This window comes from Abramis brama, assembly GCF_963993115.1.
Source record: "Abramis brama genome assembly, chromosome: 24".
NCBI classification, from domain to species: Eukaryota; Metazoa; Chordata; class Actinopteri; order Cypriniformes; family Leuciscidae; genus Abramis; species Abramis brama.
The window spans coordinates 15,237,512-15,251,863 of NC_139986.1; the positions used below are offsets into that span (position 1 = coordinate 15,237,512).

Below are 14,352 nucleotides of genomic sequence, written 5' to 3' on the forward strand. Positions count from 1 at the left end.
GTTGCTGTGATTAAATTATCTGTGTGTATTTGGATGGAACCGAATGTGGACAGCACTGCATCAAAATTAAATGAAAAGCCCAGTTTTTAGATGTAACTCTATTCTATTTATAGATTCCATATAGCAAACACGCATTGTATAAATAATAATATTATTTCATCTTTTTTATTACAACCTTTATCTAAAATAAAATAAAAACTTAGGAAATATAAGCTAAATATAAAGATAGCACTCTAATTTCAATTTTATTTTGCAGGTGACACATGGTGTTCACATGGTTTTAACATGAAATTACTCTTATTGGTCATCTTAGTATCCTTATATTGTTTTTGTTTTTTTGTATATTTATATTTTAGTTTCCATAGTTACTCATTAGTTACTCACCTGTTCTTAGTACTGTTGATTACTCTGTCTGTGTATTTAAACCCTTAAGCCTTATTCGGACGGGATTAACTTTACAAGGGTAGATGGAATAATACAATTTTACCACAGGACGTCTGTAATATTAATGGCCAGTTCGCACGGGATAAGATATCTAAGTAAAACAAGCAGAAGTGGGAGGAGTAACTCGATTTGCGCATCGCCGTCAACCTCCTGTCATCATGTGCGTATTACGTTGCTTCCTGATATCACGTGCGCAAACACATAACCTATATTTATATATATAAAACAGTTATGTCCGGTCGAACGATGTATTAATTAACTTCTGATTGGATTGTGTTGGTAAAAGGCACTTACCTAATGCTAAAAGATGTTTCGTGCCTCTAACAGGTGCTTTCGATCTTCTTTCTGATCTGAATGGTATGTGGAAAACACTTGAGTTTTGCCACAGACTTGTCCCAGCGTCTAGAACGCAACTGAATACTTTTTCAAGCGTCTCCATACTTGGAAAAAACACGGAAAACTACTTTTAAACAGGAAATGACTAAATATTTACATACATATTTACAGCGGGTCTATTCGCATTAGTATTAGTATTACCTGAGGTAATTTTTCCGGACCTTTTTACTAAAGGTAAAAGTTGCCCATAATGATTTTTGTCTGACATTACTGACATACTGACATTGTCCGTAATGATTACTGAGATGACACATTCGGACGGGACTAAAATCACAGAGAAGCTCTGGTAATTATTATTTTACCCCACCTCTCCATGTTAAACTAGTCCCGTCCGAATAGGGCTTTAGTTTCCTCTGTTCATTATTCCATGTCATCTTAATATTATGTGATTGTGCTATTATGTTTCCTTTGTGATCTCCTGCGTGTAACCATTTGGATTTATCATTGAAGACTCTTTGTGTTGATATTCTTTATCGCCATGCATTTACTACAGCCACAGATTGTGACAACCAGAGAGGGTCTTAGTTATTTTTTATACATTTATTATGGAAGAATTCCATTGATTCATGTAATTGAAATATATTTAAAAGCAATACAATATTTAAGTATAAATACATATACTTATTGGGGCCCTTAGTAGCCAGGAAGCAGGATTTTCCTTTTCCTTTATGTTGTTCACTATATGTTCACTTTTGGTTCACATAATCAGTGCGATAAAAATGCTATTTCGTTGTTTTAATTGTTGGTCAGAGACCCTCTTCCTTCCTAAATAGTCAGTTTATGACCAGAATGGGCTATAATCTGGATCAGTATGCTAGTCAAAAGTCAAAAGTCTGGCTACAGTGTAGAGCATTCACAATGACCAGCTGAGAGTAACTCGTCAAATCACCTGTCTGGATTTCACAGCTCATTAATGTACAATTCCTATTACTTAGGCAACCCTTGCGATCATGCCAGTTCTGACACTGATGGTCAATTAGGATATTTCTCAATATGGAGAAGGCTATTTCAGACAGCACGACTGAGCCTTTTTCAATCCTCAAGAGCTCGTATGAAAATGCCCTTTTATTTATTCTTTGTATTGATGCCCGGAGGCAGCCTGAACCAGATGACCTGCGCTTTGCCTTTTCTGGACCAGATGCTGCTAATGCCTCCTCAATCCAGTTTCCTCAGGGGTGTTGGTAGAAATATCCATTTTAGTGGAGACGTCAGAGTGAAAAACAGAGACGAGAAAGATTGAAATTGATCTACAGAGGAAATAAATCTGTCTGTGACTGTCTGTGCTGGTTTGTGTTTCCTTGTTGTCAATCTATAGTGTAGGAAACCTCTATTTCCTGTCTTGTCCCATTATTGGCTTCTCTCAGGGGAAAATCTGTTGTTTTACAGCGTATGTGTCTTGTCTGCTTTGAATATAGCCACGTTTCCACCGAAATTACCCGGAACAATTTGTCCTAGTTTCCACCGCGGTCTAAAGTACCGTGAAGATTAGTCAAATTAGTCCGGCGACGTAGGATTTCATCCTCAGAATTTAAGCTTAATAAAGCCTGAATCTCGTCATCGGTCCATTGTCGTATTTTTTAAACTCCATTGTCGATTCGAATAGCAAACAACTGTTACTGCACGCACCGCAACAGATTTTAAAATGCGTGGAGTCAACCAATCAAAATAGGGTCAGCCTACTCAACCAATCAGCATGTTCAGCGCCCAAGTCCCGCCCCTGAATGTTCCTGAACTTTGAAAAAAGTACTACCTCGCAAGCAGGGACTTTCAGAGGGGGAAATATTTACCCGGAACTACCTTTAGACCCTGGTTCCTGCGGTGGAAACACACAGAGTACCACCCCAAAGTCCCTAGTTCCTGGGGAAAGTTCCTGAGGTGGAAATGCAGCTTATGCAATATGTGTGTCTTCTTCCACAAGTGGGTTTGAACACAGTTAACACGCATCTGTGCAAACATGGAGAAAACACTACGTGGATGTATAGTGAAGACCACATACTTAGGTCTGCCGCACAGTATGTTCATTTAAAGTGTATAATTTTGAGCTCTCGCTCGTGGCTATGAATGATAGCTGTGTCAGTCATCGACCTAGCGTGTATAGAGTCTATTGAATGAATTTATTGACACCCAGAGTTTAAGATTTTTATTTGGTTGGCCTTCAACCTGGTTTGAAATCTATTATTTCATTTTTCTTTTTGATTATGGCTATTCTGCCATAAAGAGAAAAAATTAAAATAGTCATCAATTACTCATCTTCATGTCCTTCTAAACCTGTAAAACTTTCCAAACTATTGCAAATTTTGAAAAGAATGAAAAAAATTTAAATATTTTTTGCCTACTCTTTTTATGAGTACTGTGAATTCGGACATACTTCTTTTATCACATAGTGTTTTTCGCCTACTATATAGTAGGGGGAGTATGTGATATTGGATGCAGCCTCAGAGACATCCAATTCATGTATGAATCATTCTTTTGAGTCAGATATTTTCAATTATCTCTTTTCACTGATTCAATGATCTGGTTCCTTCAGTCAACAATGGTGATGAAAATGAGTCTATTATTATATAAATGCTATCATATGGCTCACTCATATTCATAATCATGTGGATCACTTTTCAGGTTACTTTTATGGTGGTTTTGCATATGTTTTGAAGCTTAAAAGCTCTAGTCCTCAAACAAGAACACTATTTAAAATGTTTCTTTTGTCCACTGGAAGGAATGATATAAGGGTGAATAAAATGAAGACAGAGTTTTCATTAGTTGGGTGAGCTAACCCTTTTATCCATCTTTTCTATTCGGTTCAAGGTGGAACCAGAATTCATTTTATTGCGGAAGATAGTCCAGTGATTCAGCACTGAATGTTGCAGACTGTAATATGTAGAGGATCCGTAGGTTTCTATAGGAATAATTAGATCATACTGACCACTGTGCTCTCCCATTACTTCTCTTGAATTAGAGTTAAGCTCATTTTAGCAGGAAGCCTCTCAGACCGCAGTGTGGATGTGTGAGAGAGAACACAGCCTGTAGCGCTGGTGAAATGTTTCATCACTGTCATATACGTTGTTATTTCCTGCATGACAGACAATGGACCACAACAGGAACATGTCATAAAGTCATGTGCAGCTATGATTAAAGGAAATTCAGTGCTTGTGTCCTGTCAATGACACCCTCACTAACAACCAGCCATTATGTTGTCCTGTTGGTAATTGGTAAAGTTTGCAGGTACCATTTTTCTGCTTTTTATTCAAGGAAAGTAGAGAGAGAGCAGGAAATTTTGGACATGGAATCAGGCAATCTTGCCAGCCGGATTCGAACTTACAGTGTCCGTTTGAGCACCATAACTCAATGTGTCAGGAAGCAGACTGTATGTACGCTGACTGGTAGGCCATATCTGATCTTTTCAAGTTGTTTCTTAGGATGTGTTAACACTTGGCAGGTTTGGTTTGATTAAAACGATAGTGTGGTTCATTTGTATAAGTGTAAACACTGCCATCCAAACCTTGGTGCTCACCAAAACAAGCGGACCAAAATTTCACAAGGTCTCGGTCTGCTTTCAGACAAACTCTGATGCGGTTCAATGGAATTATATATGCAACATGGACCAAAGACATCTAAACAAACTAAAAACAGGATGTGGTGACCCTAAAAAATACAGAATGCTCAAGCATACCTGGTTCATCCCGTCATATGAGCTATGTTGCCAAATACAATTAGGTAAAGGTGTCGGAACCACTTTCTTCTTGCAGAAGATCTTCGCTTGCATGTGCAATGGAGGAATTCCTGGCACTCTTTTGAATCCTTTACACATTTTCTTAGCTCTTCATGAGTTCTTAGCTGGTAAAAATACCATCATATGTGCTCACATACAACGACTGCATTTATTCCAGCACACAGCATTGTTTTGAATGTTCGGTAAGTTCCGTCTCAAAATATACATCATAAAAGCTGTCCAATCAGGTTGTGACCTTTTGATACCTTTTATTCTGTATCTTTAGGTTCAGTGTTAGAAATGACAGTGTGAATGCTAAGCGAACGAGGACTACATTTATCATTTTCTTTTTTGGTCAGGACCAAAAGAACATAACAAACTAAAAGAGTGAACACAATCTCTAAAAGCAAATTAGCTTGCATAAAACACTTCTAATGGATGTTTGCACTTTTCACAAATCAACCGCTGAGTTAGTCAGTTAGTCACTAATGTAATTCGTATCTTTTCTTTGCTTTGCTTTTTTTTTTTTTTCTTATATGAGGGGGTGGGATAGTGTTTAAGCACTGCAATGAGCTACAATATGAAATGTTATCCAAAAACGTATTTTTTTCCCATCAGTAACGTTCAAAAGAAATGATAGGTTTTGTAAATATTTACACAGGAAACATTTACCATTCACAGAAAGAAAGAAATATGTTTGAATCCAATTTCTAATGTACTGTATTTTGCAAAAAATGTGTGTGTGTGTGTGTGTGTGTGTGTGTGTGTGTGTGTGTGTGTGTGTGTGTGTGTGTGTGTGTGTGTGTGTGTGTGTGTGCGCGTGTGTGCGTGTGTGTGTGTATATGATTGATTTTCTATCAAATCGTACTGGGAATTGTTCATAAGAGAACATCAGAAATAAGGTCTGTCCAGTAGAAAGCGGTGGCTCCACTCTGTCCAGCATCTACTAACAGGAAACTCTGTGTGCATTCAATAAGACAAGAGGATGTAAAACCCTGTTTCCACGCTCTAGAGACATGAGTCTCCAGACCCATCAACAAGCCATTCAGATCTGCAGTGTGTCAGTTACTGAGTCCCTGTGGCCTTGCTGATGAGAGCAACTTTGGTCTAATCGAGTTTTGTATTGCCCTTCGCACAGACTGACTCAATTTCATCTGTACTGTCATAGTGTAGAGAGGCTATATGAAAGGAAAGATGGAGGGATTTTTGATTGACAGGTCATTGCACTGCAGTGGTATAAGTCCTTGGCTTTGGCGTGATGCTGCAAAGTCCATCCAACAGACCTGCAATCAGATTCTACAAAACAGGGACTCCCACTTTATTATGAGTCAATACATTATTTTATTTTATTTTATTTTATTTTATTAGTAATTATTACAGTAATTAGAGTGATTTAAAGGAATAGTTCACTCAAAAACGGAAAATTATGTCATAACATTCTTATCATCATGTCCTTCCAAAACAATAAAAATGTCAAAAACATTCACCAAAATTACTTAAACTTTAACTGAAATGAAATTAAAATGGAAAAATATTAATAAAAAAGATATTTCACAGATACTAAAACAATACTGGTACAGTTTAACTGTCCATGATTCACTTTAAAGGGATAGTTCACCCAAAAATGATCATCATCCTGGTGTTGTTTTAATGCAATATGCCATTCTCTCTGTTTCTGACCACAAAAAAAAGAAAGAAAGAAAATTTAAAAAAATGTGTCCCTCTCGGTCTCGTCCATATAATGGCAGTAAATAGTGACCAGCATCAATCTTTTAAAAAAAGACTTGTGCCATATATTCCAAGCATACAGGGGTTTGGTATAAAAAATCAATAATAATAATACATTTAATGTATTATTTAAAGAAAATCCTGACCTTGGCCCTTGGTTTCTTGTGCATGACTGCGTGTTCATGAGACTATTAGCGCCACAGTTCACTCTGACTCGTCCAGAAAAAGCACATTGAGAAAACTTTTGAAAAAGTTGTGAGAAATCAAGATCAATAAAAACATGATAGGAAATACAACATCTAGAAATCCAAAAAATAGTATCCATATACTTTCTTTTCTGAGTTGAACATCTCTGGACCAGAACACAGGTTGATACTCATCAACGTGCAGTCATGCACAAAAGACCAATTTAATTTAATTAACAGGATTTTAATTTTTCGGTTTGTTTTTCACCAAACCGTGTCGCATGGGACCATTCTGTAATTCTTTTGCATCTTGTTTTAAAAGCTTGATGCTGGTTGCTGCCATTAAAGTATATAGACGAGCGAGAGAAGACATTTTTTTTAAATTATTTCTGCAGTCTAAAAAAGAAAGAAGGGCATACACCAGGGTGAGTAAATGATAGCTTAATTTAAATTTTTGGGTGAACTATATCCCTATAATATACATATATTTTTACACTTAGCTAGTTGTAAGAATTTATTTATTTTTTTAATGAAAAGAAAAGAAGGATTAATAATGGCATGATTAATAGAATGTGCTTTATGGGCAAATATCAGATCACTGCCTGAGTTCTTGCTCTTCAGCCCATGAGTCTGAAAACAATCTATAATCGTACTATGGGCCCTATTTTAACGATCTGAAACGCAAGTGTCAAAGCGCAAGTAACTTTGTGGGCGGGTCTCGGCGCTGTTGCTATTTTCCCGGCGGGATAAATGGCTCTTGCGCCCGGCGCATATCTAAAAGGGGTTGGTCTGAAGTAGCTTCATTATTCATAGGTGTGGTTTGGGCGTAACGTGAAATAAACCAATCAGAGCGTCATCTCACATTCCCTTTAAGAGCAGACACGCTTTTTCCTTGGCGTATTGCTATTATAACGGCGGATTTGCCAGGCGCGCGCCAGGAGCGGTTCACAGCCGAGGAGAGCAACGCTCTCGTCACGGCCGTAAAAGAGAGAGAAGTGACATTGGGGATGGAGAAACACACCAAAATTAAACAGGCATATAATAATGTGGGTAAATGTGTAAGCTAGATGTATGCTTTTATAATAAATTGTCTATCTATCTATCTATCTATCTATCTATCTATCTATCTATCTATCTATCGTTTGTAATAATATGATTTGCAAAAATGAAAACTGCTGCTTCTGTGTAGATTAGAGAATCAAAGTGTATGCGCGTTGTGCACGCTATACATTATGGTCAAGCATGCGCCCTTAAAATAGCATAATGAACAACGCGCGACGCGCCACTGACTTTAGACTAGGTTTTTTCTGGCCAGTGGCGCAATTGTTTTATGGAACAGTAAAATAGCACCAGGGATTGTTTGCGCCGGGACACGCCTCCTTTTTTGCGCTGAACCGCCCAGGGAGCGCAAGTTCATTCCCTAGTTTAGCGACGTGCTTTTGTGGAGGGAAAAGCGCGCTTTGCGCGGGTGCAAAATAGGAATGAAACATGCGTCGGTGTACAAAGTCAATTGCGCTGGGTGCAAGATAGGGCCCTATAAGTTTCTCAGGAGTACAAAACTACATTGAGTTTTGTGTCTGTATGTGAGCAGTGTGATGGCCCCTGTGGAGTGTGTTTACTATGTTCACTGATAGTGTAGACCACTTCAGAGGAGCTAGAGTGCACCTCCCTGTGCTGATTCGTGGAAGTGAGGTCAAAGGTCAAAGATGAGAGTGCAGGAGGTTGGGGAGATGAATGTAATGACCCCAACAGCTGCATTTTCTTTATCTGGCTACACTCTGTGCCTGACGCTCTTTTGCTACAGTATGTCATGTTGTTATTCTCAGTATATAGAATAACAGTATGTACATACTGAGCTTTATATGATGAGGGCCAATTTATATAATAATATTTGCTTTCCTTTTATCACTTAAGTCATTTTTTTAGTATGATTGGTGGGAAAAAAACAATACATTTTATAGGCTATAAAATGGCATCAAGTATTCCAAGAACCCATGTAATGCAAATTACATGGGTTCTTGGAATACTTTATGCTATTTTTGCATAATGACCGCTAAACTGTATCATTTATTGATAAGTAATGGTATTAATATTTATGTTATGTTTTTAAATTTTATGTATCTGCTCAAATTTTAAATATTTAGAAGCAATTATCAGTGATTAACTTCCAAAATAATATACAGTCGGATTTATCCATAAGAAGGCAAGACAACATTTTAACATTAGCGCACATATTTTAACCATGGTTTATAGATTAGTGTTTGAGAATATCCTTGTTTCATGCTATGGAAATCTAACAGTTAAGCAGAAGAACAAACTTTCACATGTAATTATCCATGCAAATACGATCACTGTGCATAAACAACATACACTCCAGGACTTATTTTCTCATTTTATGGTAAAAACAATGACAATTGTGATATTTAAAGATTATACCCATCCCCTTCAATCTTTTGAAATCCTCCCATCTGGACATAGACTCAAAATTCTTATTGTTAAATCGTTTATAAAAAATCATTTGTTCAAATAGCATGACTGGAATAATATACAGTAATAGCAAAGTCATTATTATCAGGTCCTGACTCTGAATAATGATCTGTTATATAAGGCTTTTTTTAAATGACTTATTAATGAAGGTTATGAAAGTTATTTTACCAGCAAAATCAATCAAACCATATCAGACTCCTTCAATCTTTCTCTCATTTGCTCTGCAGATTCCCGTGGCAGATGCCCAGCACCCTATGCCCCTGCCCCAGCAGTACTGAGCAGAGTCCCTTGGACCCCCATGGCTCCCCCCGTGGAGGGAACGCCCCTGGCCCGCTGCCTAGTCCTGCTGCACAGCCTGCTGCTGCTGTTGCCCAGAGGAGTGCCCTGCCGGGGGGCCACACGGGCCCCAGAGTCCCCCTGCCACAGAGCTGAACACCCACTCATCTCTCACACAGGTCAGCATTTCTATCCCACACCACAGCATTATAGCAAGTTACAGGATAGCTCTGTTCTTGATTTGGCATGTTAATTAATGGTGCTTGCTGAGATATGCACCACAATTACTATCTGCTTGTTAAGCTGTGTGTGACGTATCAAATACCTTTTCCGGGTCCAGGAAATTGCTCCGTTTCAAGTAAAAATACCATCTCAACAGCTGTTTATGAGCATTTTGCATTCATATCACACCTTTAAACTAAGCATTTAAAAACTCACAGTGTACAATACAGTCTCTTGGCTTCTGAACACCGATATTTTAATGATTCTGAAAAGATGAATCACTGTCTAACCAAATGAGATTGTGGTATGGAGATAAAGGTTAGGATCATGATTTTTCGGTAGTAGTACAGCACACTGCGAGTGTATATTAGCACCATTTGTTGTTTGCTTTTGGGATCTGATAGAGCGATTGGACTCGAAAATGGTGATATGAGGCATTACAACAGGCTTAACTACATAAACTATATTGACAGCACTAATATATATACAGTGAGGAAAATAAGTATTTGAACACCCTGCTATTTTGCAAGTTCTCCCACTTAGAAATCATGGAGGGGTCTGAAATTGTCATCGTAGGTGCATGTCCACTGTGAGAGACATAATCTAAAAAAAAAAATCCAGAAATCACAATATATGATTTTTTAACTATTTATTTGTATGATACAGCTGCAAATAAGTATTTGAACACCTGAGAAAATCAATGTTAATATTTGGTACAGTAGCCTTTGTTTGCAATTACAGAGGTCAAACGTTTCCTGTAGTTTTTCACCAGGTTTGCACACACTGCAGGAGGGATTTTGGCCAACTCCTCCACACAGATCTTCTCTAGATCAGTCAGGTTTCTGGGCTGTTGCTGAGAAACACAGAGTTTGAGCTCCCTCCAAAGATTCTCTATTGGGTTTAGGTCTGGAGACTGGCTAGGCCACGCCAGAACCTTGATATGCTTCTTACAGAGCCACTCCTTGGTTATCCTGGCTGTGTGCTTCAAGTCATTGTCATGTTGGAAGACCCAGCCTCGACCCATCTTCAATGCTCTAATTGAGGGAAGGAGGTTGTTCCCCAAAATCTCACAATACATGGCCCCGGTCATCCTCTCCTTAATACAGTGCAGTCGCCCTGTCCCATGTACAGAAAAACACCCCCAAAGCATGATGCTACCTCCCCCATGCTTCACAGTAGGGATGGTGTTCTTGGGATGGTACTCATCATTCTTCTTCCTCCAAACACGTTTAGTGGAATTATGACCAAAAAGTTCTATTTTGGTCTCATCTGACCACATGACTTTCTCCCATGACTCCTCTGGATCATCCAAATGGTCATTGGCAAACTTAAGACGGGCCTTGACATGTGCTGGTTTAAGCAGGGGAACCTTCCGTGCCATGCATGATTTCAAACCATGACGTCTTAGTGTATTACCAACAGTAACCTTGGAAACGGTGGTCCCAGCTCTTTTCAGGTCGTTGACCAGCTCCTCCCGTGTAGTTCTGGGCTGATTTCTCACCTTTCTTAGGATCATTGAGACCCCACGAGGTGAGATCTTGCATGGAATCATTTTCTAATGATTGCTCCAACAGTGGACCTTTTTTCACCAAGCTGCTTGGCAATTTCCCCGTAGCCCTTTCCAGCCTTGTGGAGGTGTACAATTTTGTCTCTGGTGTCTTTGGACAGCTCTTTGGTCTTGGCCATGTTAGTAGTTGGATTCTTACTGATTGTATGGGGTGGACAGGTGTCTTTATGCAGCTAACGACCTCAAACAGGTGCATCTAATTTAGGATAATAAATGGAGTGGAGGTGGACATTTTAAAGGCAGACTAACAGGTCTTTGAGGGTCAGAATTCTAGCTGATAGACAGGTGTTCAAATACTTATTTGCAGCTGTATCATACAAATAAATAGTTAAAAAATCATATATTGTGATTTCTGGATTTTTTTTTTTAGATTATGTCTCTCACAGTGGACATGCACCTACGATGACAATTTCAGACCCCTCCATGATTTCCAAGTGGGAGAACTTGCAAAATAGCAGGGTGTTCAAATACTTATTTTCCTCACTGTATATATATATATATATATTGCAATTAATCACAATTAAAAACACTTGTTTCACCTAATACCTAATAATTTCACAGTTAATCTCCAAATTAATGTAGAGACAACATAAAGACAGTATATTTTAAATACTTGTTTAATGGCATATTTTTGTGAATGAAGCCAGTATCACTGATACTAATACAGCTATGATTTCTCATGAAAATGATTTTCCCCCCAGTTTTAAACATTAATTATAGTCATTCAATATTACAGTGTAACTGAAAGCTGTACATTTTTTAACATTTATGAGACTTTCAAAAAAATGAACAACTTTTAATTTAAGTGAACTTCAAACATTCCTCACATAAACCCATAATAAATGTATTTTTTAACTGTGCCCTGCAAAATATACGGAAATGATCAAGTTATCAAACAGTCTTCACTGCATAAATTATAAATTATATATATATATATATATATATATATATATATATATATTTAAAGATTTTTATAAATATATACCATGTATTAATGTTGACAGCCCTAATATATACTGTATATATATATATAAATCTTTAATCTTGCTTTTTGCCACATTTTCACATTATTATATATACTTTCACATTGAATAGTAGTTCATCTTTCACTTTTATGCAGATGTAAAATCCTTGACATACTGTATATCCCAAAAGAATATAGAGTGTATGTATGTATATGTATGTACAAGCATTATTCAACTTAAAAACTGGCCATTATAATAGGAATAAATATATTATAATGCTGGCGTCTCCGGCATGGGAGTCCAGGGGAGTGAAGTTTACATGCACAGCTCTTACTAGCTTGCCTCCGTTACATTTGTAAATAATCCTTGAGACATGCTTTCTGACTACAGCACTAAATCCATTTTCCCTAAACTGTGTTTTGGGCCAAATCATAGAACTCTAATTGCATTGACAAACTCAGTCACCTTCCCTCCAGCTTAAATTACAGGACTCCCTTCTGGGAGAGCAGGTATTATAATCAATGTAAATTTAGCAGGTGGATTTCAGTAAATAATTGTGTAGCTGAATGTCAAAACCAAAGGGGGTCTATTGGGGCTAATGGAGTGGAAAGGCAAGGTCAATGTTTTAACGTAGTGATCATCAGCTCTGACTGTAAGTGAACTTGAGAACGAAGCTATCGGTAAGCATGAGCTAGTGAGTATATCACAAACTGGTAGCTAATTAACCCATTGTTTTTTAAGATGTGTCCGTATGCCAGGTCACCATCTGTGTTACAGAATGAGTGTGAGTTTCAATGTCTAACACCCTTCTCACACACACAAACGCTAAAACACGAACCTTTTAATTAGCACCCCATTCATAAAATATGCACAGTGAATGCAGTGGTAATGGCGTTTATACCCAGCAGTGACAGGGAGGTCTGTCACACACACAAACACACACACACACACAGTTCATTCCAAATCCATAATGGTCCATTGGCACCGTTTTGAAAATGCAATTCCTATGGTAGCTCAAATAATCTCCGTTCTCCCTGTTTGACTGAGTTTTTGATACAAAGCTTTCAGATCACTGAACGAGCCCCAGTCTACACATTTAACAGCCACCCTGCTGCAAAACCAAATACCTGCACGCCAGCTTTCACAAACAAAACCCCTTCTTCATAAAAACATTTATTCAAAGAGCACTGGGATCTGCGGGCATGGTTTTCTCTTATGTGTTTGTTGAACTTCTCCACCAAGAGTGCTAAAATAAGCCTTGAACTCCTTATGCCCTTTATGGCCTCAGCTCTCATCTGGAGTTCAGATATGCTGTGTTTTCTGTACAAGCTCTTGTATGTAGTTATTAATCCAGTAGTTGTATGTAGTTATTAATTGTATTTAACAACAACTACAAGTACACTAAATTTTTAAGTATACTAAATATATATGTGTGTGTGTGTGTATATATATAGTATACTTTAAAATATTTTATGTGTATATTTGAAGAGTTCAGATGCAAAAGTGCCATCTGAAATTTTCTTCTAGAATGATCATTTTTATCAAGCTCGTATATTTAAGTTCAGTAAACAGTAAATGAAAATGACCTATTCATTGTCATTTAAGTGAAATTACTGAACTTAAATATAAATACATAATTTATTTATTTATTAATTAAAATAAATAAAAAATGAGTAAATCTGAATGTTAATCATTTTAAGTATTTTATTTAATTATATATTTTTTAAAGTACAAAATCTTATATAATTTATTTTATTGTATTTGTATTTTGAATAAGAGTTCTTGTTTTTATTACTTTAGAATATTTCATTTATTTATGTTAATAAAAAATATGACATAAATGCATACTTTTAAATATGTTCATTAAAATTGAAATAAATATTGTATTTAATTGTATTTATTTAATGTTCACTTTTTGTTTACTTTTCTACATTTCATTTCTGATCCATAGGTAGTTTGTTTACTAATCATTTATATCTGAAACTTGCCATCGTACTGCAAATTCTGCTGGCTTTTATGATCTTCATTTGTATTTCGCTCAGGATAACAGTGTCTGATTAACTGTAAATTTGAGTCAGATAAATGCCCAATATCAAATGTTATCTCAATATTGCCTTGACAAACTAGAATTCAACAGATAAAAAGGACATTGATTACTGAAGTTTTTCACACCTAAAATTGATACTTGCCTTAGTAAATACCTTCTGTTTTTTTAAAACTGTGTGCTTTGTGAAATAGTTTCCCCTGTAATTATAGTCGAACACACAGGTGGTTCTGTGCTTATCTTGACAAAGGCTTTATAGAGAAGAGTGATTGATGGGCCTGTTTTTTTTTTGTTTTTTTAATCAAAACCTTTCAGACTTTGTCAGGCCACCC

At 37.0% G+C, this 14,352-nt stretch overlaps 1 protein-coding gene across 3 annotated transcripts in view; it reads left to right on the forward strand.

The window, feature by feature from the left end:
- sema5a (sema domain, seven thrombospondin repeats (type 1 and type 1-like), transmembrane domain (TM) and short cytoplasmic domain, (semaphorin) 5A) overlaps positions 1-14,352 on the forward strand; it is a 136,981-nt gene that overhangs the window by 34,223 nt on the left and 88,406 nt on the right. For all 3 annotated transcript variants that reach the window (XR_014604504.1, XM_084102954.1, XM_084102953.1), the window contains exon 2: positions 9,174-9,401. Coding sequence is in view for 2 of the 3 variants with exons in the window: in XM_084102954.1 (XP_083959080.1) it covers positions 9,245-9,401 (157 nt within the window). In the remaining variant the exon portion in view is untranslated. The remainder of the gene's footprint in view (positions 1-9,173; positions 9,402-14,352) is intronic.